The sequence below is a fragment of the Lasioglossum baleicum genome, chromosome 20 (genome assembly GCF_051020765.1).
Source record: "Lasioglossum baleicum chromosome 20, iyLasBale1, whole genome shotgun sequence".
NCBI classification, from domain to species: Eukaryota; Metazoa; Arthropoda; class Insecta; order Hymenoptera; family Halictidae; genus Lasioglossum; species Lasioglossum baleicum.
Window position 1 is genome coordinate 3,535,915 of NC_134948.1, and position 26,185 is coordinate 3,562,099.

The window sequence follows — 26,185 nt, forward strand, 5'->3', positions numbered from 1 at the left end:
GCACAATTAACAAGTTCAACAATCCACCAACCGAACGCCCCCAACAAAATGCTTCCCAAACCGAATTCACAATTTATTTAAAAGGAAAACATTGTACACCTCGGGGTAAACAATTTCACAACCCGAACGAATCTTCCAGCAGCCAATTAATAAACGCTGTGTATTATGATTGAGCGTGACATCGGATTAAAAATCGCAGACAGTGCAGATTGCGCCGATGCGATGGTTGGATCGCAAGCTGTTGTGTAGTTAGATCTTCGATTAATGGTGTGGAGAGGGGTAAGGGGTGGGGGGATCGAACCGGTTGATAAATAGCAGCGTTCCAGCGATCTCTGTAGATCACGGGGCCCTCGTGGATCGTTCGTAGAACGGGATTGCGGTCGGACACGTGCGGATTCAACGTTTGCTTCTTGCGCGGAAACGATGCCTGGTGTCTGCACGACGTCGTCGCAACGCCAGCTGATCCCAGTGAAAATTGACGCCGGTGAACCGTGAGCTGTGGAACGTGTATCGGTTTACAGAATAGTTTAGTCGCTCAGCTCAGGGGGGACCATGGACATCGGCAACAAGGAGCGACGCCTCCCGAATTGGAAAAGTGAGTCTCCGACACAGTCCCTATTGTGTCTCGTAGCGTCTAAACGAACCGGATTTTCGCAAATCTGCTTGCGCAGCTGTGTTCCCCAGACGAGGATGCATATTTCGTTTGGTGTACGTGATTGTTCTATCTGCGACCGTCTCCGAGATATTGGCTGAAGTCTGCTTAGGTGTTTCGCTACCTTTTACTCCTAGTCTGACGGTTGTTGGTATTGAGAAACTGGGTTGGGAGAAATAGTTGTGCGAAATAGATTTTTTGACATTTACATTCTCGCATTTTATCCTGAAGAAGAGGCTCTGGAAATACATAGAATAAATTAAGAGAACAGAAGAAGAGACTGATTTATCGACCGAGGAAGAGATAAATGAGAAAATCAGGAAAAATCAAGAATATCACAAAGGAGATGAGCAAACGAGTAGAGTGTAACACGGAGAATGAAATGGCAGAAAAGTAAGGAGAGAAATGGAAGCGCAGAGTGAAAGGACAAGTACGAGTTTACCGGAGCCAGTGTAAAGGGAAGAGACTGGCTTTCAGAGAGGAGCATGTACTAGTCTGTAATCTAGTAAATATGATTTACTGCGAGTATGGAAGAGAAAAAAACGTGGTAAAATAAAGTGAGAGAAAGAAACAGGTTGGCTAATCGAGAAAGAGACGGAGAGATTACAGGAAATAGACTGTGAATGAAGAAGAGAGAGAGAGAGAGAGAGAGAGAGAACGTTAAAGAGATATGGAGAGCGATGAGAGAGATAGTGAGTCAGCCGGAGGCGTTCTCGCGGCAGTGGTTTTCAGCGATAGAGTGTATTAAGATCGTAAAACTTATTAGTATCTTAATTATCTCGGGAAGAGATTGTGCTCGGACGTTGGTTATCGAGTTAGCTCGGGCAGGCTAAGGGTTATTGTTGGCCGTTGGCTGAACGGCGAGAGAATACGTAGCAGACTTTCTTCCGTTGTCTCGGGATTAAGCTACAGATTAAAAGTACGGAGAATTATCGCGAGGGATAATTAGCCTGTGTTTACCGGCGGACGGGAACTTCGCGACCCGAGCTGATCCGTTTACAGATACACAAGAAGGGGAATTGAAACAGCCGGAGCAAACTCGATTCCAGAGTGGAGACCCGGCCTAAGAAACGCGGCAGACAATCATCTCCGACCTTCCGGGATGATAATCACATTTTTCCTCGCTCCGTGTTCTTCATTGTTGCGAGCTGCTGCCGCTCTGGGGAATCCGGTTGATGCTTTTATATCCGCGGACGTCGCCTTGAAAATATTATTTCCATTTTTTCCTTTCTTCGGTGCTTCTTCGAGTGCTTCGCTGTGACGCCTGTTTGCTAAATTAGACATAGTGTTCAGTTTCAATATTGTTCATTCAATTTCTCGATTCGATAAAAATTTCGGTTACGCGGTGTAATAATTTCCTTCTCTACTGTAAGGAAGGCCAAGGATAATTATTTCAGACGTCACAAGAGTCTGTGGTTTTTCAAAAATAATCCAGGATTACTTCCGCGGTTGCAAACGATCCTTAATTTGAGTGATCCTGTCGCACGATGACAGCGAAGGGATTACCTGTCCTCTTCCGTCGAGGAGCACTTAATTCCACGCTTCCTCGATCATCGTTCCAAATAGAGCCACTGAAGTCCTCGAGAGAATTCCCGGAGTGCGCCAGAATCTCATGCGATACATAAATTCGAAAAAATTCATATATTAAATGGAATCGCGAAAGAAGCGTCCGGTCCATCAGACGGAAAAAAAGAGAAGCTGAGATAATCCTTTGTTTTTAAACGTGACGGCGCGATAAGCGCGACGAGCCGCTTTCGAGAGATTGTTTACAACGTTGCGAACGCCGAGCGGGAGCAGTGTCACTCACAAGTGAAGATCAACGTTAACACTAGATTTACGGGACCCGTCGAAATGATGGGTTCGAATATTTTTAATATATATCTATCTCGATATATCAAGATACGTTCTCGTTGTTTGAATAAAGTGATGTAAGTCGGTTTCAGTGCTCCGTAAACCTAGTGTTGACGCAAATGGAGAGCACCCGGAGAATCATTTAGCATAACTCATCGCACGTTCATTTGGTCACAGATCATTTGCATAGACCGAGATCGAGCGCTAGAAAATCCCCAAGTAGAAATGGTAATGCCCTGTCAAGTGAATTTGGTGAAATTCTGTTCAAAGTGCCGCGGTGCAGCAAAGACGCCTGCTGGGCTTACGTGAAACGGAAGCTGCCGGTTCTGACGTGGTCGCCGGCCTACAGGCTCGCATGGCTGCCTCAAGATGTGCTCGCCGGGTTCACGGTCGGCCTGACCGCTATTCCCCAGGGTATCGCTTATGGTATCGTTGCCGGATTGAATCCCGAGGTAAATAGAAACGCGAGAATCTCTGCGACCTTCGCTTCGAATTATCTTCACCTGGACTCTGTATTTTTATAATTCTCCACCTGGCAGTACGGGTTATACGCGTCCTTTATGGCGTCCTTCGTCTACATTATCTTTGGATCCTGCGATAGTATCACTATCGGGCCAACTGCTATTATGGCTACCATGGTGCAGCCTCTGGTGGGGAAGTATGGAGCTGACATAGCTGTTCTGCTGACTTTCTTGAAGGGCTGCTTCATCACTGCTTTGGGATTGTTGCATTTAGGTGAGTACCTTTGACGCGAAGATCGACGAAGATGCCGCTTAATTCAATTCTAGATTGAAACTGTAGTTAGACCCAACAGGAATGCAAACCAACGGTGGATCACAATTAGAGGCAGACCTAATCTAATTGAGGATCGAGATTAGAGCCGGGCCTAACTACTGCTCTGACTTAACGATACCCAATTTTCCAGGCTTCCTGCTAGACTTCATCTCACTGCCAGTGATCACAGGCTTCACGACAGCAGCGTCCATCAACATCGCCGCATCTCAATTCAAATCCCTGCTGGGGATCCCGGGTCGAAGCGAGGACTTGGTAGACTCATTGATAGCGGTGTTCTCGAATCTGAAGGAGATCAGATACGAGGACACATTGCTGGGCGTGTGCACAATAGCGGTGCTGGTCTTGCTGAAGGTACTAAGCTGAAGGTATTTGCCAAGACGATCCTGATGAAAGCGATTCGACTGTTGTCTATGAACAGGTAGCCTCCTCGAGTTTGCGGCGCGAGCGACTACTCGCTGTTGCGATAGGCTTTAGAGAATGTGTTCTGCGATCCGGCATGATTAGTATCCCGATATAGACCCGCTTCATTAGATCTGTTAAAGCTTAAGAGAGAGAGAATGGCGCTCCATTTCTCTGCTTAACACTGCCATGCACAGTGTCGGGACTGTCTAACGTTTCTCTATTCACTATTTTCGCAAGAACTTGCCTGGACGTCGAACCGGCACTTGGCCCCAAAAGCTTGCATGGATCGTTACGCTAGCACGTAACGCGTTGGTAGTCGTCGCGGGAACTGTTATGGCGTACATATTCTACGTCAACCACCAGCAACCGTTCAAACTGACCGGTGAGGATACGAAATGCTTTTTTCTCGCTTCTCTGCACCGCCATTTGCTTATCTTTCTCCCGGCGTCGAACTATCCGGTCGTCCCACGAGTTCGCTAACACCGCCTTTTAATCATTGACGTTATACCATCTTCGATATTCGGGATTTTGAACGAAGAAATTGAATTAACATTTTTTAGGAACCATGGGAGAAGGACTACCACCGTTCGCTCCGCCTCCATTCTCCATTACAGCGAACAATCGCACCTACGACTTCCTGGAGACTGCTTCCGCTATGGGGACCACGCTCTTCACGCTTCCGGTCGTCTCCACCATAGAGCACATGGCTATCGCGAAGGCCTTTGGTACTGTAGTCGTTAAGTTTAATTGTTCCCGAAACAACCTTAGCGCTCGAGAGTCTTGAATTGCTTTTAGAACTTCGATAGCTCTCGAAACCCTGATACCGCTTTCGAAATTCTCCAACAGTTCTTCTGCGAATTTGCTGTGGAACACAAAGCTTGTACGCGCTCCGAGAATACCAAATAACGTTTCCAGTTAATCCCTCATTCACGCGATTCAGCCACCGCGGGCGCTATTCAAGTAATTACTGCAACGGCGCATATAATCGCTTTATCGTTCTGATTGTATCCTCGAATCACGATCAACTGTTTCTGCCGATCACTAGACTGCAGATGTTCACGCAAAGTTGTCAAGTCAAAACACAATTTACATTAATTCAAAGTACCGACAATTATGTTTCTTATAAAGCAATTCAGGAATATCTTCGTAAAAGCAGTCCGATAAATTGCACCCTTGTAGTCGAGCGCTTTGACGGATGTTTGCGAGCCGCCCGTTGCGTGGCAGGCTCGCGTATCCGACGGCGGCCGACCCCATAAATAACCGTCGGCACATCGATATGGTTTCGGTTTAGCGATGGGAAAATCTTTGGACGCCACGCAGGAGATGTTCGCGTTGGGTGTGTGCAACGTGTTCGGCTCGTTCGTTCGATCGATGCCGGTTACGGGCTCTTTCACCCGCACCGCCGTCAATCATGCTTCCGGCGTTAAAACGACTTTCGGTGGCTTGTTCACAGGTGAGAGTCTATAATACCGCGATAATCTTTCAATTCTATCGCGGGACCGGTCTTCTTCGCCGATTCTTAAACAAATCAGCGAAGAGGTAGCTGAAACGAGTTTCTTCTCAACTTCCATTAATTAGACAGCCGTCTTTCATTGCAGGATGCCTGGTGCTGCTGGCAGCGGGTCTGTTGACCTCAACCTTTCGCTTCATCCCGAAAGCAACCCTGGCTGGCGTGATTATATGCGCCATGTACTATATGCTCGACTTCAAGACCTACGCCATGCTCTGGCGGGCGAAGAGTAAGTGTCGGGGCGTCGCGTCGTTCACCTTGTCTGCATTTAGGGCTGCGAGCCAAACGAAGCGTGCTCGTTACCCCCGGGAGGGCGCGCGAGCTTGTAGAGAGGCGTGGGTATCAGGCGGCGAGTGATTCATTGGCCGACGTCGTGATTTAGTATTGTGGTTGGTAGCGGGAATTGTCTGTGCTGCATTTTTTCACCCTTTTCTCCATTGTTCGCAGCCACGGCGAGCTTACAATTGTGTATGAACTAGGGATGGGATCAAGTTCAATATGTACTCGCGAATCCCGAGTCAAGTTCAATAACCAAGTTTCATTTCATGGGTTTCGATTTCCACTTAAAAGGAATAGAAGTTTCATTGATTATATTAGGTTGTCCCAAAAGTTTCTTCCGGAATGTGATCCTTTAATATTGCTAAATAAATATTAGGTTGTCCCAAAAGTTGGTTTTCGATGCATGCACATAATGCAAATTCATATTAAGAAGTACTAAAAAATATTAACATAAACATTATCGTATTGTTTGTATTTATTTAGCGACATTAAAGGAACACATTCCGGAAGGAACTTTTGGGACAACCTAATACTTGAAAAGCATTCATTGTATACAAGTAGTTATCGAACCTCGGAATGAGAACTTACAAGCTTCGAAAAGATACTTATAAGCACTTCGATGTTGAATGTAATCGAAACTTTCACAAGTAGTACACGAATCTTGGAAATCAGAACTGCATAGCAGGTTTCAAGCATTTTCTTTATTAAATTCGTAACTACTTCAGAATAATATTTCATTTACAATACTTGGTTTTGTCCATGATGTTGTCTGCTTTTGAGAAAACTCTTTCCGAAGGTACAGAAGTGTACCTAATACCCCCAATATTTTTTTCAATATCTTTCCGTAACGTCTCGATTCACATCCACACCGAGCCAAAACGACTGTACCCTTTGTCTAACGGGATATTCGACAAACGCGCTCCTAGAGAGTTACTCGAGCCCCTGCGTAATCCCCATGCCGGAAGACTGGGCGCACCAGTAGCAAATCATCGGTCTCTGATTTGTCACAGAGATCGACTTCCTTTTGATGATGATCACGCTGCTGTTCTGCGTGTTCCTGAAGCTGGAGTGGGGCATAATCATCGGCATCATCGTGAATATATTAATGCTGCTCTACTTCTCGGCGCGGCCGTCCGTGCAGACGGAGATCCAGCAGGTAAATCAACTTAATCTCATCGGGACCGTTATGTGTCTCCAGTCAGCGTGAGCTCTCACAGTCCGGAATGATTTCTCTCTGTTTAGGTCGAGGCCGGCTCTGTGATACGCGTTACGCCGGAAGAAGCTGTTACGTTCCCAGCGGCGGAGAACTTCCGGATAAGGATAATGAAATTATCAGAGGAGAGCCCGAGCGACGTCTTGCTGGACTGTAGAAACTTGAAGAGGATCGATGTCACGGTCGCGAAGGTAACCGGCTCTCTGGCCTGTACATCCGTTTTCCAATTACCGGGATCCCTCTCCGTGTATTAATTACCGTCACCTATTCATTTTCGCAGAACATGAAGCTGTTGGCCAACGATCTTCATCTTCGCGGCCAGACTCTGAGTTGCATCAACTGCAACGAGAACGTACAGAACGTCCTGAAAACCGTCGCACCTGATCTATGTACTGATCCGTCTCTGGATCGATAAACGAACTTCCAAAAAATGGAAATCCAAAGATCTAGGATAGGCTCTTCTGCAGCCCGTATTTTGAATAGATTAATTAATATAGTGTAATTAATGGCTGGTTGTTCTTCAGGTGGGAAACCGTTTATTTATTTGTAAATTCGTGGACGGTTCTTTTTAGTCGTCCAGTTCTCGACAGGAATAAAAATAATATATTGACGGACTGAAAATACTGTTCCCGATGCTATCCCCTGTAAAAGTGGATTGTTTGCTCACTGCTAGATAACCTTATCGATTTGCGAACTACTGTTATCCACGGCACCTGATGCCGGATAAAATCGCTGTGGGAATGGCTTCAATACCACCATTCATATATTGAATCTGTAAGCTTCTCGATAAATTTTACGAAACCGCGTTGCCGTTTCGTTGGTTGCATTGTTTGGCCTGTACGTAAATGGGGATTTTCGGGTTTGATGGACTGCTGGGATTCAATTTTGGCCGGGCTTTGTGTTCGAAAGTTAACAAAGGATTGGCAAATTTTGGGGAAATATGGGCAAACGTGGTCACAGTAGAAATAAACCTTTGTGGAGTTGATTGAAATCTGGTCGGGCATAAACAACATTGTTGAGATTGATTCAAACTCGAATAGACTCGATTAGACTTGATTCAAGCTTGAACAAACGTCAGCAAACTGAAGCTGAACCAAAATCTGGTTGGGCATGTTCAATTTTGTCGAAGTTCGTTCAAGATAGACTCGATTAAACTTGATTCAAACTTGATTCAACTTAAAACTTGACAGTCTTTCTCATTTTGTTTTATTAATACTTCAACTAAACTAGTTCGCAAACGACAGTGGAAATCTCAATAGCGATACTGATCTATTTCATCACGTGACGGTGTGCCGATAACAGGGTTCTGTGCAAGGATTAAGTTACGTGTTATAGTGTAGGAGGTAAGCTTGTTGGTTCAAAATCTTGGTGGTCGAGTGATCAAGGGTCGGACGTTCGTCGGAATAGTAGGATCGATTCGGTGGTTGGTCTGGACGTGCTTTTCCATCGTTTCGTTCTCCAGTAAGATCCAGTAACAGTACTTGCAGTAGGTCCGACGATGAAACTTGACGTGTGTCGATAACGATAGCAAAGTGGCAATCTGCTCTCGACAGAAATTGCACTCGAATCCCAAGGGCCGTTGTTCTGAAAGCTATTCGAAAACTTGCTTGGTCCCTGGCGTCGGGGAAATTACTTGGCGCATTATCCTGACCCCCGCTCCCGAAACAGAATAATAGAAAACAAATAACAAAACATTTGTCCCATCTTTCCGTACGTTTCGAACGCTTCGAACGTTTCATCAGGGCCAAATTAATAGAAAAATAACAAAATTTTAGGAGGGGGTGTACCAAATAATTTTTTTTTCTTCAGTCAATTGAATAAGTTGAAAATATGGAAATAAATTGTTCAGAATCGGCTCACTCGATTTCGTTACGAGCACACGAAATTCGCAGAACCTGGTGATAAATAATAACCGAAATAAATTGTATGTACTCACGTTCATAGCGTCTCCACCGCCTCCATGATCATTTTTCTCCAAGATCACCGTGTACTGTGGTGCTCTCGAGTCTGAGCTCTGTTTACGACGTAACTGCAACGGCAACACAACCGGGTATTTTCCGTCCTCGAACTGGAATTACATGTTTTGTTTATGCGCGAAACACCCTCAACTATCCTAACTCGTGGCGGGTGAGTAAACAAACGGTACAAATTGCGCGGTCTTCAACAAACACAATGCGTAGACGTTTCCCCCCTTTCTTTACCTCGAATGTTTACACTGTATCATAAATGATATAGAGGTTAATATTTGTGGACTGAATTTTCGAACAAGTGCGTTCTAAACGTTTTCTCGTGTAATATCAGTTCCGAATATATAGCGCGAATAATACATCAGATATTGTTGGTAGAATATATGACAAAAAATTGACAGGTTCAACGTTGTTTTGCGAAGTTTGAATATTCGCGTCGCACTGTGCTGTGTGAACGATCAGCCACCACTGCGCATGCCCAGCCGCCATTACCCCGCTGGCTGTCGAGCAGTTCGTCTCTTCGAATGAGCACGTCAGTTTTCCATTTTTAACCTAAGTTTCGCGTGTATTGTTCCAAGTGCTGTGTGATTTCAATGGATAAAAGGATGGAGAATGTGATTCGAGCAAGCTTGCACTGAATTCCGAGGAAAATGACTCAAAAATTTGCAAAAAACTATGCCAGAACGAAGTTTGAATATTCGCGCGTCACACTGTGCTGCGTTCACGATCAGCCACCACTGCGCATGCCCAGCCGCCATTACCCCGCTGGCTGTCGAGCAGTTCGTCTCTTCGAATGAGCACGTCAGTTTTGCATTTTCAATCTAAGTTTCGCGTGTATTGTTCCAAGTGCAGTGTGAATTCAATGGATCAAAGGATGGAGAATGTGATTCGAGCAAGGCTGCACTGAATTTCAAGGTAAGTGACTCAAAAATTTGCAAATGCCTGAACGAAATTTGACGTTAGGTACGACAGTGACATCTTCGTTTTGAACGTTACTTCATTCGATTGCTATTTTGTTGCTTATAATTCGAGTTTATACTACGAAATCAATTAGAAATTGAAGCTTGAAGCATCCTCGTTGTATACTCGAATGGATTCGACAGATTTTTGAATCCTTCTCGTAGTATTTCGAATATGTTTCGCGGTTGATTCAAAGTCGTGACTGCAGCGTCATCTTCGATTCAAACGTTCATTGTACACTGTATACATTCGACTTGTTTTTCATTAATTATAATTACTAGATTAATGATATTTAATATTCTGAACGTAGACTATTATAGACGCGACAATTGTAATTTTTAAAGAGACTAACCGAGTATCCGATTATTATTATCTTCGTTTCAAGTATTCACCGTTTGAAATTCGCGCACTTTTCGACTCCTGCACCAGCGTTAATTGCCCAAGAGACGCGAATATAAATACAAAATACAACACCGATAGGGGAAAAAAGTGAAGTGAGACAATAGCCATAAAATCTAACCTTTCTGAAAGTTTGATTCGGCGGCCTGATGTCGTAAATAAAATCCTTCTTGGTCATCTTCTCGCTAATATTACGGTTACACCGCAGATTATACTTGATCGCGTCTCCTGCCATCGAGTTTTTCAAACGATTCTTCTTCGACCCTAATCTGTGCACCGAATTCCCAATTACTATTGTTCTTTTGTTACCGTCAACCTTCATTTCTCCGAAAAAACAAAAACAAAGGAAAAATCTTCGAGTTTTTTTTATGAAACGTATTTATTTATTTCTTCGTAATGATAAATTACAGATAATCCCTTAAATTATTATCATTTCTAATAATAGCTTCGAAGATCTCGTCCGATAAAAACCAAGTTTCGTAGGTGATTCTTTGTTACGCGTTATGTTTGTCGAAAAAAATAATGCATGAGCCATAATAGTCGAGGGCCGGTCCGGCGATTATGCGAGTTAGTGAACGTGTGTTATAGTAAAGAAATAACGACGAGCTAAATTGTCCCTGTGCCTTGGTTGCGGACCCGCGAGTTAAAAAAAAAAAACAAAAATAAAAGCATAAAAATTCCCACGGGATCCTTAGCTGCGACGAAGACGACAACGGTATCAAATTACAATTAAATAAGTCTGGGAGGGGAGGAGGAGGAGGAGGAGATGTTCCTCAGCCACCATGTTGATCGAGCAACTACGTTCCCACGGACAAATAAATAATAAACTTGTTTATTCTATGGCGCGCGATTAATTTCATATGACTAGAGAATCGTGGCATTGGCAACCAGGCGTTTATCACAATGTAAGAGAAGATTCGTGGTTTTTGCGAAATGAGAAGTAGTGTTCTTTTGGTCACGCCTCTAGCCCACAATGCCTTGTGCACACGCGCACGACACGGCAAAGGTCAACGAGCTGTTAGGCCGTCGAGGATTGTAGTAGGCACTCCTCGGAATCGTTGACCCCACACCGATGCCAGTCTAGTCAAGCAAACGTATCGTTAATTCCTGTATTTACATCGACAACACAGAAGCTACACACTCTCGACGACACGAAATGAGAAACGAGTGGTCCTCGCTCGAGTCGTAAGTCAAATCAAAACGGATTTCTTTATTCGGAGTGTCGCGGGGACGACGGATGATCGCTGCCACACATTGTTCAGATGCTATTCAAATGGGTGATTACGTTGTATTTTGATTCTCTATCGCTCCGTATCGAGGAATCCTGGTGCAACAGCAACGGCTCCCTCTCTTGCCTGACCTCGGGAAGCGTGCCTAACTCTTGCACAGGACTTCGCTGCCATACACTCTTCGTAGCCACCTCTTGGTAGCCCCTTCTCCTAATCTATAATCACAAAAAGCAGATTTAGCATCTCTTAGAGGTTCAAAAATAATCGGGGTTGCATCTTGGAGATCAGTACTTGTCTGTGATGAAGTTCATGCAGGTACAACGTAGACAGAGACATATCGACAGCAGTCAGTTCGACTGGCACGGACAGGTCTGTTGAGAATTCTTGGCCGAAACACGACGCGCCCGTCGATTGGTTCGTCATTCCTTGATGCAACTCGGAAAAGAACCCTTTTTCGTTATTATATATTGGACCCTCCACCTTACTGGAGCCTCTAACGGTATGAGACATGACCGATCCCATGCTCATGGATTCGTCCACTACACCCGTCGCCGTTGAGGACCCGGGTTGATTGGCGAACACGTTGCTCCCGCTGGGCACGCTCATGTAGTTCACCATTGTGCTTCGGATTCTGTTCGACAGTATGTCGTTGTACTGAAAGCATACGAACAAAAATTGAGATTCTCTTTGGCTATTTGAACTACCCATAAAACCATTTATTTGTTATTCGTGAATTGACTCAATTCAATTGAGGAATAAAGATTTATTCGAATAAGCTGTTGACACCAAAAAAAGACTCACCCCAGGCCCGAATCCGGACAAGCTGTTGAAGCTGGACAGGAAAGGATTGATTTCTCCTGGCACAGTTTGCACCTCCTTTTTCACCCTCTCTCTGAGGGCAGTGACGAAGTTCTTCGCGTCGCTGGGTGGCTTCCAATCCGGGTTGGTCAGGGTGAAGTGTATGAGCGAGAGTTCGGTCTTGCCATTCTCCGCCTGGGTGTACTGATTGGAGACGGGGATTTGAAGTTTCTCGGGGTCCATGCAGTAACGATTGTCAAATCCTGTGGTGTGGTCCTTGAGAACCGGGTTCTGGGTGACTGTTTGCCACGTGGGGTTCCCGTGCTTACGGATATCCATCTGCGCGAAGCTGCACACGTCGCCTACTCCGGTGATCTCGATGGTGAAGTTTCGGTAGAAGTCGACGATGTCCAAAGCTCGTTGTCTCATGTGGAAGCACAGGATGAAGGGTGTGAGCAAGGGTGAGATCAGTTCTTCCAGAAGATGTACCGCACGGTACTGGAACAGCTGGGCCATTTGGGCCCTGGTCGTCTGGGTGTGGGCATGATCGCGCCAACTATCCGGTCTGTAGTGTATATGCGCTAGGACAGCGGTTAGAAGAGTCTCCGGACACCAGACCAAGTTCTCGTCCGGTATGAGCACTCTGGCCCCGGCCACCACGGCGCCGAGTATAGTAATCAGAGTCAGCACGTGCTCGACGGTCAGAACATCCTCATCGTACACCGTCAGTATCAACAGAACAGCCAGCACGCTACCAGCCACGAACGCGACGTTCTTCGCGATCACGGTCATAATCGGGGACGTAAATATGCTCATGTAGTTTGAAGCTGGACGGTATGCACGGTTCAGACGCGCGTTCAACTCGTGGTCGAGCTCGTTGAAGTGCCGGAGGTATAGTCTGCCATACAACGACCACATTCTTATGCCTAGGGTGCCTGGTTCTCGTTTGATGATCTGCGGGGTGGGTAGGGTTTTGATTATTTGAAATTAAGAATTTGTTCAAAGCGGGCTATCGAGTATTTCAATTACAAAGTTGGACCGGTTATAGCGAAGAGTAACTAACCTCTACGTAATTAAAAAAAGAATATAGTATCTGCCACAGCAGGATCAAGGGGCAAAGCACGAAGTTCGCAATGCCGACCCACAGAATATGCTTGGACAAGGCTCGGGCAAGTTCCTGTCTCTTGTTGGATTTTTTGTAGTCTCCCTTCAAGTGCCAATTGTTTTCGAACGGCGACCATGGCCCCCCTGCAATAAAATTTACAATGAGCAAGTCTCGTTTTTTATTCCTCGATCCTGGATCGCGCAAAAAATGGGACAGCTTACAGAATAGGAGTAATTCCATGTTGTACTTGAGTCCTCTAGTCATAAATATGACCTCTCCCAAGACGGGAACCTTGAGCCTTACCGGTAGCAACGATTTGTTGATCATGGCGACCATGTAATTTTTGAATCTTAATATTCTATGGTACATATCTAACTCCGTGAGCTCTCTTTTGTGTATGCACATCTCTTGTTCCTTCTGCACTTCCCTGACCCGCTTCTGCACCTCATGCCAGGTCAGATTATCCAAATCGCGGTCTTCGATTTTTAGAGCGGTGTTAAAGAACAACTTAATATCCCAGAACTGTGTGAGATGGTATAAAACTTTTACCGCTCTTAGTATCCAAAAGATTGCGGCTACCAATATACAAATCCATGTGACCAGACCCATCGACGCTGTACATTCACCGGTGGACAGTATGGCGTCGCTTATCGACGTTTTGTGCGAGGTATTGTTTAGTACTTTGTCTCTGGAAAAGAAAACGGGGGGGAAAACGGTTTATACTAAAGACAATCTCTCAGATCTATCTGGCTAGCTTGATTATCAGATCTCTGCCTTACTTAAATAATACGGAGTAATCGACGCAATGAAAGAGAAAAGTGGAAAAGGTAACTACAAAAATGAATTGTCCTAGTTCGAGCCCCTCTTGCAGCATCATACAAGTAAATCCGTGCTTCTGATGATAGAGATACATCCTTGTAAAAAACGAATCCAGATCTTCGATGTGGTTCCATCTGGCCTTGTTCCCCTCCGGCACCACGTGTATCATTACGCCGGATTCCTGTGGTGTTTCTTCGTGTTTGTCATCTCCCTCCCCATTCTCTTCTCCCTCGTATGGCTCCATGCGTTGGTAGCTGCCATCCAGTACTGTTGTCATCTAAAACCACAGAATCGCTGTAGAAACTTCTAACTGGTACACCGTCTCCGCTACAGTGTTGTCTCAAAACAAAGCACTCGCAGAGCATCCGCTAGCTCTCTTACTGGAGTCACCGTACACGCTTTCCAACTGAACTCACAAGGTGCAACGAAAACAAAACAAGCATGCAACATGAGATGTATGAAGTGTAGAAAGAGTCCCTCACGATGGAGCCTTACCGTTTTCGCTCGTCGGTTTGGCTCTACACAGGTAATGACAGTTTCTCGTTTCATTCTTTCATGTCATTAAGATTAATTAACTACCGGTTGACAGTTGCCCCGTTAGCATCTAGAATATACAAAGTTTTCAATGGCGGATCAACGACACAGAGCATTGCTGGCAAAAATGGATTCGCACTATTGGATCTATTATATGGTAATCAGATACTGAATAGAACTTTCTCATGGCCCCTTCTTTGTCTACCTGTGTTGTCTACCTCTGTTATCTACCTGTGTTATCTGAGTGAATCAAGATATTGCGATTGCGAATGGACGGATGGGTCATCCCGCGCTTTATCAATCGAGGGATCAACACGTGAGAAAATCCGTAAAAATATTACCAACTCAGCGGATGACACCGAATTTCCCGTTACCCCGGACGAATATGTACGAGTGTGTGCATGGGGAAATCGCGAAACCCGCGACGCATAAAATGGGATTCGCAACTTGGCTGGCGATCACGGGCCAGCCGCGTGACAAAGGACTCAATCCATTCTCTGATAGGGCAATGCGTTTCATTTTTTCTCCGTGGAGTGCGTGTGCAATCGAAGCTGCACAGATTCGTTCTTGTTTCTTTTTTCTGTTGTTGCCGTATGTGTCGTGCGTGGAGGAGAGACAAACGAGAGAAAGAGAGAGAGAGAGGGAGAGAGCGAGAGAGAACTGGTGAGGGGGGAAAAACCAAGTCCAGCTGACTCGGGTGAGCGTCCCGCTTTGTCTACTCTTCCCTTTCCGCTCTGACCTTTATTCGACGGAAATAGAAGCGTCGCGTATACGCAGGCCAGCCGCGAAACGCGACACGAATGTTTGGTAACACCAGCTGATGTCCATAAACAAAGCGATATACCCCTGGCCGTCTGTGCTGCCATCGGGAGCCGTACCTTCGTTTAGACCGAGTGTCGTCCCGCACTCGAAATTGGCCCGCGCTTATTCCGACTCGCAGCTTTGAGCCCATGAACCATCACTCACATATTGGCCGCGATCACCACGAGCGTTCACTGGCAATTTAGACATCGAAACGTTAAAACCGTCCCGCCAGCCGTCCCTCCTGGCTTACCATCTTCACTGAATTTTTCTTCTATTTGTGGCTCACCTTGCCACGACTGTCGCGAACCACGCGTTGCTTATCCGTACCATTCGCCTCGGCTGTTAACGACGCTCCCGTCATTTCGAACGAAAATATCATTCCCTTAATTGGCAACGGATTTCTTCGATTCACACACAGTTTATTTATTCCACGAGAGAGAACGCTTCGTTTTCCACAGAATTTATTAAAATTTCGGTCATACGAAACGTCGGTAACGACGGTCCCTGCTTGGTTTTCTCTCAACCGGAAGTTTGTTGACCTCCTGCTATTCTCGTTCGAATGCCTCGGAAACCTATAATTTTTGATAATTTTTTTTATTAGGATCAAGAACGGTGCATTTTGTAGACGATCGTAAAATTGGTCGTTCCCTGCCAGCGCCAAAAGACAAATTGCCGCTCCTTAAGAATATATATATATTTTAAATAAAGGTACATATTTTTTATTCTCAATAAAAATCAAATCGTTTCATTTAAATTTTAATAAAAGCAAATTTTCTATTAATTGAGCGTTTAAACACATGAACGGTTGGAGTAACATGATCGGGACGGAATAACGAACTCACGGTTAATTTTACACACGTTTAATTGCAATATCATATCATATTTACAGTGTATCATGGAACATTGTAATTACAAAAATATTAATACTAGACTGCGGACGTCGCGAGAGTCTGCAACTCGATTTGCTAGAAACACAGAAATTAAATATAGCGCGCTTGCATCCGTTAAATTTGATCGCTCGCGAAGCTGAAAGAAACACGATTAAACTTCGAGCAGATTCGTTTTCTCTGCCCCCGCCGCGCAAAATCCGCAGTCTAATTATAACCATACGTCGATCATTCTCGGCGACCGTCTATCTCCTTCGTGATCGTCGCCTTTAAATAAAAACAAATAGTATTCGTATAATCGTGTCCAGTTCGCGGTCCTATTGGAAATCGCTGCGAACCAGAAGCCCGTTGGTTGGTACCGGGCCTCGATTATGGCATCGCGGACGTATCGATCGCGCCTCGCGATAAACACCGTGGAAAAGGACGCGGGTCATGCTGCGCAAAATTCACTATGTACATTCGACCTTCTGTCTAGGAGCTCGAGACACCGTTTACGAAAACGCCCCCGCCTCGATTCGTCGACTATCACGTAGCCCATGTTCGCTCTTGCTTGCACCTGTCCTCGTTGGAACGACTCTGCTCACCTTGGACGTCAGTATTTAGGCCCTCAACCGACTCTTCTTCCACTGGCGAGTGGTGTTTAGTAGCTAAGACTTATTTAGAGCCTTCGATCTAAGTTAGGAGCTAAATCATGGACATCAGGACCTGGACCAACTGCTTGCAGATCGTGACACAATACTTCCAAGAATTCCCAACTACCGACTATTGCTGATAAACGATGCTACCCAAATTAAGAAGGCAAACTAACGATACATAGATCAATTTCAGTAGTTCAGGAGCCTGTATTTAATTCGAGGATGCTAAGTGCACTTGGAACGAGTGTACCAAGATTTCGCATAAGATCACCGTGTGTATTCGTTCCAACGAGAACACGCCTGACCCCTGAAGAATGATGCCCATCCCGTCAGAGACGCTCTTAACCGTTCGCTGTCGGAGCGGGTCGCGCCTGAAGGTAAACTACCTGGTATACAGTGGCGTAAAGACTGCTAGCGTACTCCGACAGCTGACGGTTAACCCACCGGTGTCTGCGGTCCCTTTAGTCAGTTCACAAGGAAAGAACCCCAACTGTTCCACTTTGAGGTTAACTAGCGTTTCATACAATAAACATTGACCCTAGTTATTCGATAGTTTTGAAGACGCAAGATCTAGCTACTGTTTAGGGACCTGTATGCGATTGCGTAAAAGCTCGTCAAGATCGAAGGGGGACAGCTGGGGTCTTTCCTTTGTCATCCTAATCGGCCGAGTGCAGGTGTCTCGATGCTAGGGGCTGAGTTTTCATCGAGCACCGAGTCTGGACAAGTGTCCCGGTTACCTATTCCCGGGAGACGAGTTGTCCAGGGCGTCGGGGCGCTATCCTGCGCCTGGGAGCCAGTAACCCGCTCAGTCCGCGTGTCTCCTCGTGTCTCGTACTCGCGGCGGTACTAGTTTCAGCAGACGTCGCTTCGGTCGACTCTGTCTCGCTGCTGGACGTCTGTGGCTCCTCGGAGACCTCTTCCTGGCTAGTTTGGGCCGCTGGTGCCTCTGTCACCTTACGCCGGGGTAGCAGAGGTGACCTCCTCGTCGGCAGAGTGACTGTCGACCTGGTCGTCGACTTAGGGTGCACTTGCAATCTGTTTCGGTTACGTAGTTTGTTCAGGGGGTTCGCCGTCGTCGACTTGGCTGGCGGTGGAGTGGTCTCCGCTGGCGCCTGGATAGAATGAGTTAGCTGGTTTAGCTACCAAACAGGATTGGGTGGAATTTAGAGTCGTGAAGATCACACGAAGTATGTCGGCGGCTGACATTTTGCGAAAGGCCAGTCGGTGAAAGCGAGAACTTTGGACCTTATTGAGTTGGCTTTTGTCTACCGGTCTGGGGAATTGCTGGCATTCTGATTGGGGAAGATTGATCGAGCCATTGTCGGGTCGCTAGTTTGATTTAGTCAAGATCTTTTGGAAAAGAAACTTACTTCGTGGGTCTCCTCCTCCGTTCCCTCTCCAGCAGGCTCCTCGATAGAGGGTTCCTCAGATGTGTCCGCAGGCACAGACGGCGTGGTGGTGCTAGTGGTGGTGGGCTGTCCCGGTTTCTGTCTCAAATTCACTCGAACCCCACCTGGTTTGATGACTGGGGGCCTAGCTCCAGGCACCGGAAGTCTTGCTCGCACTGTAGACTTGGGCGCAGCAGTGACAGCTTCCTGAGCTGTCTCCTTAGCGGTCTCCTTAGCGGTCTCCTTGGAGTCCTGACTCTCCTCGCTAGTGTTTGGCGCCGTGGTAGTTGGTCTACCTCGACGTCTGTTGATGTTCAGCTTGTTGAACGTCGGCCTGGACACGCCATTGGTCGAGGAGGTGGGAGCTGCACCATTTGACGGTGATGCTGTGGTGGAGGAGATTGTTGCCCTTGTTGTCCCGGTGCCACGGAACCTTCCACGGCCATTGGTGGTGGATGGTCGTTCGGCGTGAACGGAGCTGGAGCTCTCTTTCTGAACTGCGTCCTCTTCTACAGGCTGCTTTTGACCTGGTCTTGCTCTCTTATAGCCTCCGTTTGAACCGTTTGCTCCGAAACGAGCTCGGGGACGTTGGGTAGGCTCTGGGGATTCGGTGGTTGTTGTGCTGCCGCTTCCGTTTGACTTAAACCTGATTGGCGAAGGGTTGTTTAAGGTACAGAGACTGTTAGACCTAGCCTAACTACTTTTCAACATCAAAACTCACCTGTTGCGTGAGGTGGCAGGCCCAGCTAGCCCAGGTCTCCTGAATTTTCCCCTTCCAGCAGCCTGCGTAGTAGTAGTAGGCGCTTCAGTGGTGGTTGTGGTGGTCGTGGTCGTCGTAGTAGTGGTGGTAGTAGTGGTAGTGGTTGGCTCAGTGGTTGTGGTAGTTAAGTCGACAGTCAAAGTGGTCCCAGAAGACTCTGTAGTAGCTGCCAAGTCGGTGGTAGTCTGCTCCTCAGCTAGAGTGGTCCCGTCTGATGTGGGTTCGCTACTGGAAGCTTCGACCAGGTTGTTCTGACCTTGCTGCACGAATGCATAGAGGTCCAGAGCTACCTTGTCCATGGCTGATGGATACTCTGTCGTTGGATTGTCAGTGGTAACAGAGGCGGTGCTTGGAGAGATCGAGGAGGAGTCCTGCTCCTCTGAATCCTGCTTCTCTGTAGAACCTCTCTCTCTGCTTCTTTCAGCAGACGAGGAGTAGTCCTCTTTGCTGTCTTGTTCGACTGACCTCGAGCTACTCTTGGTCTCGTCCTCCACCTGAATAGAATCAGTGAATAGGATTAGTGGAACCTTCGGGTGTTTGAAAATGTTGGGTATTGTCATAGTTGAAGGGACTTCTTCCTCTATTCTCACTTCTGACGACGGTGTGCTGCTGATTGGTCTCCTCCTGGTCGTGGGAACAGGCGAATCATCGACGTCCTCTTCTACTGGAGCAGGCTCCTGGACCCTTTGTGGTCTACTCCGTCCTTTTCCATTCGCTTTCTCCTCCACTTCCTCGTTGGGTGTCACTCCCAGGAACCTGACAGGTCCCTTCGGCAGTACTTGCGGGAATTCGGGCCCCTCCTGATGAGTACGGAAGCTGCTGGAGTCTACCAGGTCTAGACTAGGTCTGGGACGGTTTCCTCGTGTCCTCGACGGTTCAGTGGTACCCGTGTTGTGGTTCGACCTGGACCTGTTCGTTCAATGTTTCTAAAGTCAGTTTTCAAACTCTTTTGTAAAATGACGAATCAACTCGTCCTCCCCTGTGAAAAGAGTGGGGATACCTTGGCGGGAATCTGGTGTTGGCAGGCAGCCGTTCTTCGGAGACATCTTCGGCCTCGGTCAACTGTCTGCCTCTGTTCCCGTTTCGATTCGGTATAACTTCGTTGCTGGCTGGCTCGACGGTGCTGCGTTCCACGCTAGTGTACTTGTTACGGTTGGCGGAGGACGATCCGCCGCGCCTAGGCGCGGACGTCGTTCTAGAAGGAACGTCGTAAGAATTGGTGACGGAAGAGTCCGCCGAACCGGCCTTACTCTCATCCTCCTCGTCATAGTAATAATATACGTACTCGTATTCGTAGTCCTTGCCGTTCGGCCCTTTCTTTACCTGCAAAAGTTCATCGTATTATTTAGCCCTCGCTCGTTTCCTTCATCCGTTAATATCAAGATCGTATCAGAAAGAATTTTTCCTCGGGGTCATTTCAAGGTCACCGATAATATTTTTTCTTGGACGTTCTTATGGAGCAGGAAAAAGACGAATCCGACGAGAGAAACTTCGTACTCGAGAAAAAATTCTTTTTACACCGTTACAGTCGGAACAATGTAACCATGAGAACCTAAAGTAAGGTAAGGCGAAACCTGATTCACTTCCTGTGAAAACTGTATCGAATTCACACGAAGGACGACCGACAGCTAATCAGAAAAAGGATTAGCGCGGAGTGTGGCTAACGTGGATTGTTTTTGTCACCTGGATTCGCGAGTTGGTGCCGGCTGGAACTAAACTGACGTCGCTGAAGTCACCGAAGTTACGATCGCGGAAGGACGTCTCCTTGCCGTCGTCGCGGATTATGTTCACCGGAACGAAATCGAAACCGCGAGCCTCCCGAGGAGTTGTCAGCATCGGCATCATTGTCGTCGGATACTCATCGCTGGAAAAATGAAGATTCTCTAATTACAATATCAACGAAGAGACCAAGAGAAAATAATGATATTGATTGAATTTCCAGTTACCTGACGCGCACTCCAGGTATCACGGAGTCCCTCTGCGACTCGGAACGCGATCTATGACCGTCGTTCCTCCTAATCCCGTCCTCCTGAAGGACTCCGGTGTCGCTGAAGTTCTCCAGCTCCACTCTTACTTGCCTCTTCGTGTTCGCTTTCTCGTCCTCGCCGAAATCGAATCGGCGAACCGGGTCCGGCTTCTTATCGTAGTTCTCGAACCGCGGGACCACTTTCTTCGCGTGTTTGCTGTCCTTTGAAACGGTTCTACTCTCCACGTCGACCACGTCGTCGTCTTCGTCGTCGTCGAACAGCGTCCGCCTCGCCACGTCCGCTGGCAGCTTATGAGACGTGACGTATTCTAGCAGGGAAATATTTCTTTTAGACCGACGTTACTATTGAAGGAACTAGAAAGAGGTTCTGGGAATATTGTACCTTCGATTCTCACTGGCTGCTTCGACGGTGCTGCGTCTTCAGCCAGCACGCTCGCGAGGGCGCAGCATAATCTGCAATCAGGAAGGAGAATCACTATGAAATTGACGGTCTGTTTTCAAGCGGACACGCAGCTTAATGGACATTCTCGAGATGCTACAGTGTCCTCTAATTGTCAAATAATTGTCGAGTGGAGACGCAGTAGAATATCTTCTCATAATGTTTTTCTCTCGATAATGTCACCCAAGTGGACGTTCAGCTTTAGCTTCTCTCTCGTTAATATCATCCGGGTGGACACGCAGCATGACTCTCGAGTGTGCAACGGATACGTTGGACACATTAGCGGGTTGACACGTCTGTTTTTGAGGAGAAGGATCCGCGAATCGTGGAGATGTGGGGACGCAGCGTAACGTTGGCGAGGCAACGTTCGCCACGGTGAAAGTTTGCGTCTGGCCGAGACCAGCTGGAAGCTGCAACCAACTCGGCCTGTTCCCAACGGGCCGCTGGTTGATTCTTTCAGACCACTTTAATCACTCGATTGGCCTGCATTAATGTCGGACAACAAACGTACGGTTTCCGATCGCTACTCCAGTTTCAAACACTCCGAGCAATCCCAATAAATTGTAACATCAACTCCGGACAACTTTCCAATCACCGGCATTCACAGTCAATTAAACCACCTGGCCGTTCACAGTAGTACATTCGCAGATTAATGTCAATGATCGAGAACATTTGTATCGTTAATAATACCTCACAATTGCTTAGTGCTTCATAATCTTTAACAATGCAGGGTTCAACAAAAATTTTATTTGATTTATTCTGGTTGAATATTCGAGTGTTGTTTTCGATGGTGATGATAGCGGTCGAACGTATATTCGCAGAAAATGCCCGAGCGTGAAAAATGGCCGACGGGAAAGAGGGATTTTCGAGGCGGTCAAACAATTTGATCGAAGGAAAAAGTCAAGGCCGTCTAGTAGCCTGCCTCGGGACACACGAGAGCGACCTCGTCCTCGTTCTCCTCAAGGTTGCTCGACCGGGTTCGCCAACGGGCCGAAATTCGGTGAAAATCGGTAGCGGTGCACTTAAAACGATCCCCGAACTGCTCGCCTCAATCCTCCGCTCCAGCAACCAATTTTCAGCGGCTCGAAAACAACCTGCCGACGCTTGCAAAAAATTGCGAAAACGCAGAATCGAAAATGCGGTACCAGAAGAAAATTGTACGAACGAGGATAAGGTGAAAACAATGATCTTTTTGGTGAACTGGTAGAACGGGGACGATCGACGATTGATTTAATGGCGGCGCGTACTCGCAAGGTCGATCGGTTACGATCGATTACCTGCGACGAAGGAGAGCGGCTTGTAAAATAAAGGCGAATATCAAGGGCTTCTCGTTTCTCGGATGATTATTCTTTTTTTTTCCTCCGAGTTTCGCAAGCTGCCACGTCCTTTGCCTTTCTGGGAAGGTCGCGGGATCTCTCTCTCTCTCTTTTTTTCTTGTCGTCTATTCCTGCCATTCTCCGATTCTCTCTCCGTCTCTTCTGTTCGATAGAAAGTCGATGGGTTCGCGGACCCGAGCCGCGACATTTACGAACGCGATCGAGAGGAACGGTAAATATCCTGTTTGTCGCGCGCGAACTCGTCGCGTTTCAATATTCTAACATATTCCAACCTTATCCGCGACCTGCCAACCGGCTGCGACGAGTTTACTCGTCTGATTGCGTTCACCGCGACCCACTGATATTTATTCACAGGATGATCGGTCGGTTGGTTTTATTTTCGGAATTTAATCGGAGAGAATTGTTTATGTTGCGGTTCGGGCAATTTGCAATTTTACTAGTTGATTCTGGGTTAATTAATTTTGATTTTCCCCGACTAACTTTGAATTCCAGGATTAATCCTGAATTATTCTTCGAACCAAGAATTCCGAAATGAATCCTCGATCTCACGGTCAATTACAACTCGCATGACGAATCGTGATTCGTCCGACTAATTTTTATTTTCCTCTCGGGTAACTATGAATTCCAGGCGTAATTCCGGGGGTAATTCGGAATTCCAAAGCCACAGCTCGAAGCCGAGCAGTTAGAGCGCGACGAGGATCCACCCGCGCGTGGATCGTACATAAAAGAAGAGGCTCGTCGTATCCGAGAGGAATTCCTCGCGATTCCATATGGAGAAAGCCGCGTCTCACGCGGCCATCTACGTAAGCACCGCTACTACGTGGGCATATATATTCTCCACCGGCACGAAACACATTCGCAAACACACAACCACAGACACGCAGAGACCAACGCAAACTCTCGCTTACGTAACCAACAACATTACCCGCGAGAGACTCTATCGCAAGTCGGTAAATATTCGTTCTTTTTCGTGTGCTTCTTTTTCTCTCGTTGCCGGTCGACGGCGGTGGCTCGCGTTCAGGCTAAAACCACGAGCCAGGGCGTTAAATGTCCGCGTAAACACCCGACTCTTGGAGGATGCAACCTTTCGATCGGGAACTTTCTATTCGAGGCGCGAAACGCCGAAAGAAACGCGAGCGTTCGCTACGGTCGCGCGAAAGTCCACCTGAGAATCTCTCGCGGTTTTTCTACACGGTTTCTATGGAAACTGGATCGGGATTTGATCCGCGACGGGGAACCACCGTCTCTCTGTGATCGCGATCCACGTATCCGACGGATAGATCTTCTCGCGGAGCCTGTTGGGCAATCCCGGGCTCAAGGAGAGCCGCTTTCTTCGCTCTCGCCGAGGAATCCGGGGAAAACCGGGCCTAATCACTGTTCATTCATTTTTCCAGCACCCGCGGTGATTTTATTGTTCCTCTCTAATTAAACACCAACCCTATTCATGCTATTCCCAATTTTTTAAATGCTCGATTGTTTGTATTTGTATTTGTTCAAGCTATGTTGTTGATTCGATTATGTTAACGTCCCGTCCAGGCTTCGCTAACTAGTATGATCAGGTCCGGAACGAAACTGAGAGCGAGATCGAGCGATCCTGGCCCATTGATCGCTCCGCAGACTGAGACCGGTCACGATTTTTATTGAACCGTGTTGTGCTACCGTGCCACGGAATTCCTTCGTTTCTCACTTTTCCCATTTCCTCCTTGTCCCTCGATTTCCATCATTATTCACTCAATTTTACTTCCCGTTACTTCTACTTCATTTTATTTTATCGCAAACGTCCCTCTGGGTCCTGTTTAATTTTTTGATCACGTTGATACTTGGCAGATAATTCTAATTTGTCAAGATTTTGTTTTATTCGAGCCGCCCGGAAAATGTTTCAACAAGGCTTTACCAACGCGTGACTCCGTTTCCTCGCAACCACGTTTGTCAATAACTTTTTTCCCTGTCTTTTTACAAACATAGTTGACCAACTGGAGAGCGTCACAGCTCCAAAACCGCGGTTCAGTTCCCGTAACGGTCCGTTTCGTCATGCCCCGTCCACACACCGTGCAGCACTCGCGTTTTTCGCGAACCACGATCAAAATCCCTAACAAGCCGCAAGCTGCGATTCGTTTGACAATCGGTTAAAACATGCGAGAAAATTGATCTCGATTGCGGCAGGGAACGATTTCCGTGCCGTTCATTGGGAAACAGGGTTCGGCGGCTGACTTTCGACGAGCTATGATCCCCGATCCCATAGATCAAACGTGGGTCTATCCACGGAAACACTGATTGGCAGCGGAATAATGATTGTAGCATTGAGAATCGGTCAAACGTCGTGAATACGACTGGTAATCCAGTCGCGACAACGGGTTGCTCGCGTGAAAGGTATTCTGGAGATAGGAGACTTGCGCTGTGTGTCCACTTGAGGCAGAATTATAATCCATTTCAGAGAAGCGGATAATAGCATTGAATACTTGAAAATCGTCTCAAGATTTATTCGAAAACCGTGTAATAATATTTTCGAGGGGAATATCTCACGCGAGCACACAGCACGAGTGGACACGCAGCCTAACATCTAACATCGAGGAAATTATTCCGGTTCTTCGAAATATACGATTCTTCAAGTGGACACGCTGCAGAAACTATTGCGCCCAAACAGGAGAATCCTATTCCGAAGTGGATACTCAGCTTGATCCTCTCAAAATTGAAGCAATTTCATTTCGAATCGAACACGTGGCATATCGAACGTTGCTAATTCGTGCAATATCGCTCTGAAGTGGACGCACAGCCTAAATTAGGGCCCGACGACAATCGACGAGGTTGCGGGGCCGCCATTAGTTAAATCTGTACTCACATTAGCGCGGATTTCAGCCACATGTTTGATCCGGTTTGGATGTGAACGGTCTGAAACGGTGTCCGGGTCCTGTCGTGGCTCGGCCCGAGTCCTTCTCGATCCTTGTTCTTCCTGTTCCGTGGTCGTCGATGGTGTATCGCGAAGGTACGCGGACACTGTGAATCGGTCGACCGATGCGGTTCGGATGCGGTTGCGGTACTGGCGAACGAGAACACCGATCAGTATCGTCACCGGACACTCGCGACCATCGTCGTCTCCTCTTCGCGCGTCGTTTCCTCCTCGATTTTTCACTCGGTTCCTCTCGATCTACCAATCTGTCTTTCTCTCTCTCTCTCTCTCTCGCTTTGTGTGTGTTCACTCTCACTCTCCGTGCTCCGGTTCCCTAAGCCGGGAGACGAGCTAGAGAGCGGTGTGTGTTTGTATGAATGTGTGTCGGTGTGTTTATACGTGTGTGCGTTGGCCCAGCGACAGGGGACTTCGTATAGAGAAAGAGAAGCGGCGCGGCGGCGGCGGCGGGAAGACGAAAAGAAAAAAAAAAGAAATACGTGTTTCGAGCGCGGAGTAAAAGTAAGAGGTAGCCGAAGGACGTGGTGAGG

The 26,185-nt window shown here is 47.0% G+C and overlaps 4 protein-coding genes across 12 annotated transcripts; 1 reads left to right on the plus strand and 3 right to left on the minus strand.

Annotated features, from left to right (window-relative positions):
• Positions 1-317: 317 nt before the first annotated feature.
• On the plus strand, positions 318-7,117 carry LOC143218719 (sodium-independent sulfate anion transporter). Of its 3 annotated transcripts, none has more exons than XM_076444115.1 (11): positions 318-595; positions 2,774-2,955; positions 3,043-3,238; positions 3,429-3,649; positions 3,938-4,082; positions 4,261-4,425; positions 4,992-5,153; positions 5,299-5,439; positions 6,500-6,645; positions 6,732-6,893; positions 6,983-7,117. In XM_076444115.1, the coding sequence occupies exons 1-11, from the start codon at positions 553-555 to the stop codon at positions 7,115-7,117; spliced, it is 1,698 nt and encodes a 565-aa protein (XP_076300230.1). In that variant the 5' UTR covers positions 318-552. The 3 variants fall into 3 exon arrangements, with proteins under 3 accessions (XP_076300230.1, XP_076300231.1, XP_076300232.1); XM_076444116.1 differs by lacking the exon at positions 318-595 and adding an exon at positions 627-2,461; XM_076444117.1 differs by lacking the exon at positions 318-595 and adding an exon at positions 627-1,571.
• Positions 7,118-7,307: 190 nt separating this feature from the next.
• LOC143218731 (uncharacterized) lies at positions 7,308-10,359 on the minus strand. The gene is made up of 3 exons (XM_076444131.1): positions 10,150-10,359; positions 8,639-8,770; positions 7,308-8,293 (listed from the first exon to the last, which is right to left on the minus strand). Exons 1-3 carry the CDS (start codon positions 10,348-10,350, stop codon positions 8,060-8,062), a joined length of 567 nt encoding a protein of 188 aa, XP_076300246.1. The 5' UTR covers positions 10,351-10,359; the 3' UTR covers positions 7,308-8,059.
• Positions 10,360-10,844: 485 nt separating this feature from the next.
• Atg9 (autophagy-related protein 9) lies at positions 10,845-15,615 on the minus strand. Of its 6 annotated transcripts, none has more exons than XM_076444108.1 (8): positions 15,392-15,615; positions 14,475-14,583; positions 13,940-14,256; positions 13,382-13,848; positions 13,119-13,303; positions 12,059-13,009; positions 11,549-11,911; positions 10,845-11,472 (listed from the first exon to the last, which is right to left on the minus strand). In XM_076444108.1, the coding sequence occupies exons 2-8, from the start codon at positions 14,526-14,528 to the stop codon at positions 11,287-11,289; spliced, it is 2,523 nt and encodes an 840-aa protein (XP_076300223.1). In that variant the 5' UTR covers positions 14,529-14,583; positions 15,392-15,615; the 3' UTR covers positions 10,845-11,286. The 6 variants fall into 6 exon arrangements, with proteins under 6 accessions (XP_076300223.1, XP_076300227.1, XP_076300226.1 ...); XM_076444112.1 differs by lacking the exon at positions 15,392-15,615 and adding an exon at positions 14,855-14,995; XM_076444111.1 differs by lacking the exon at positions 15,392-15,615 and adding an exon at positions 14,745-14,885.
• Positions 15,616-16,161: 546 nt separating this feature from the next.
• Positions 16,162-26,185, minus strand: LOC143218717 (uncharacterized). 2 transcript variants are annotated; one of them, XM_076444107.1, is made up of 10 exons: positions 25,590-26,185; positions 21,357-21,427; positions 20,934-21,282; positions 20,671-20,851; positions 20,273-20,310; positions 19,988-20,182; positions 19,578-19,896; positions 18,949-19,481; positions 18,210-18,873; positions 16,162-17,951 (listed from the first exon to the last, which is right to left on the minus strand). In XM_076444107.1, the coding sequence occupies exons 1-10, from the start codon at positions 25,610-25,612 to the stop codon at positions 17,577-17,579; spliced, it is 2,748 nt and encodes a 915-aa protein (XP_076300222.1). In that variant the 5' UTR covers positions 25,613-26,185; the 3' UTR covers positions 16,162-17,576. The 2 variants fall into 2 exon arrangements, with proteins under 2 accessions (XP_076300222.1, XP_076300221.1); XM_076444106.1 differs by having other exon boundaries at positions 19,988-20,310; positions 25,590-26,184.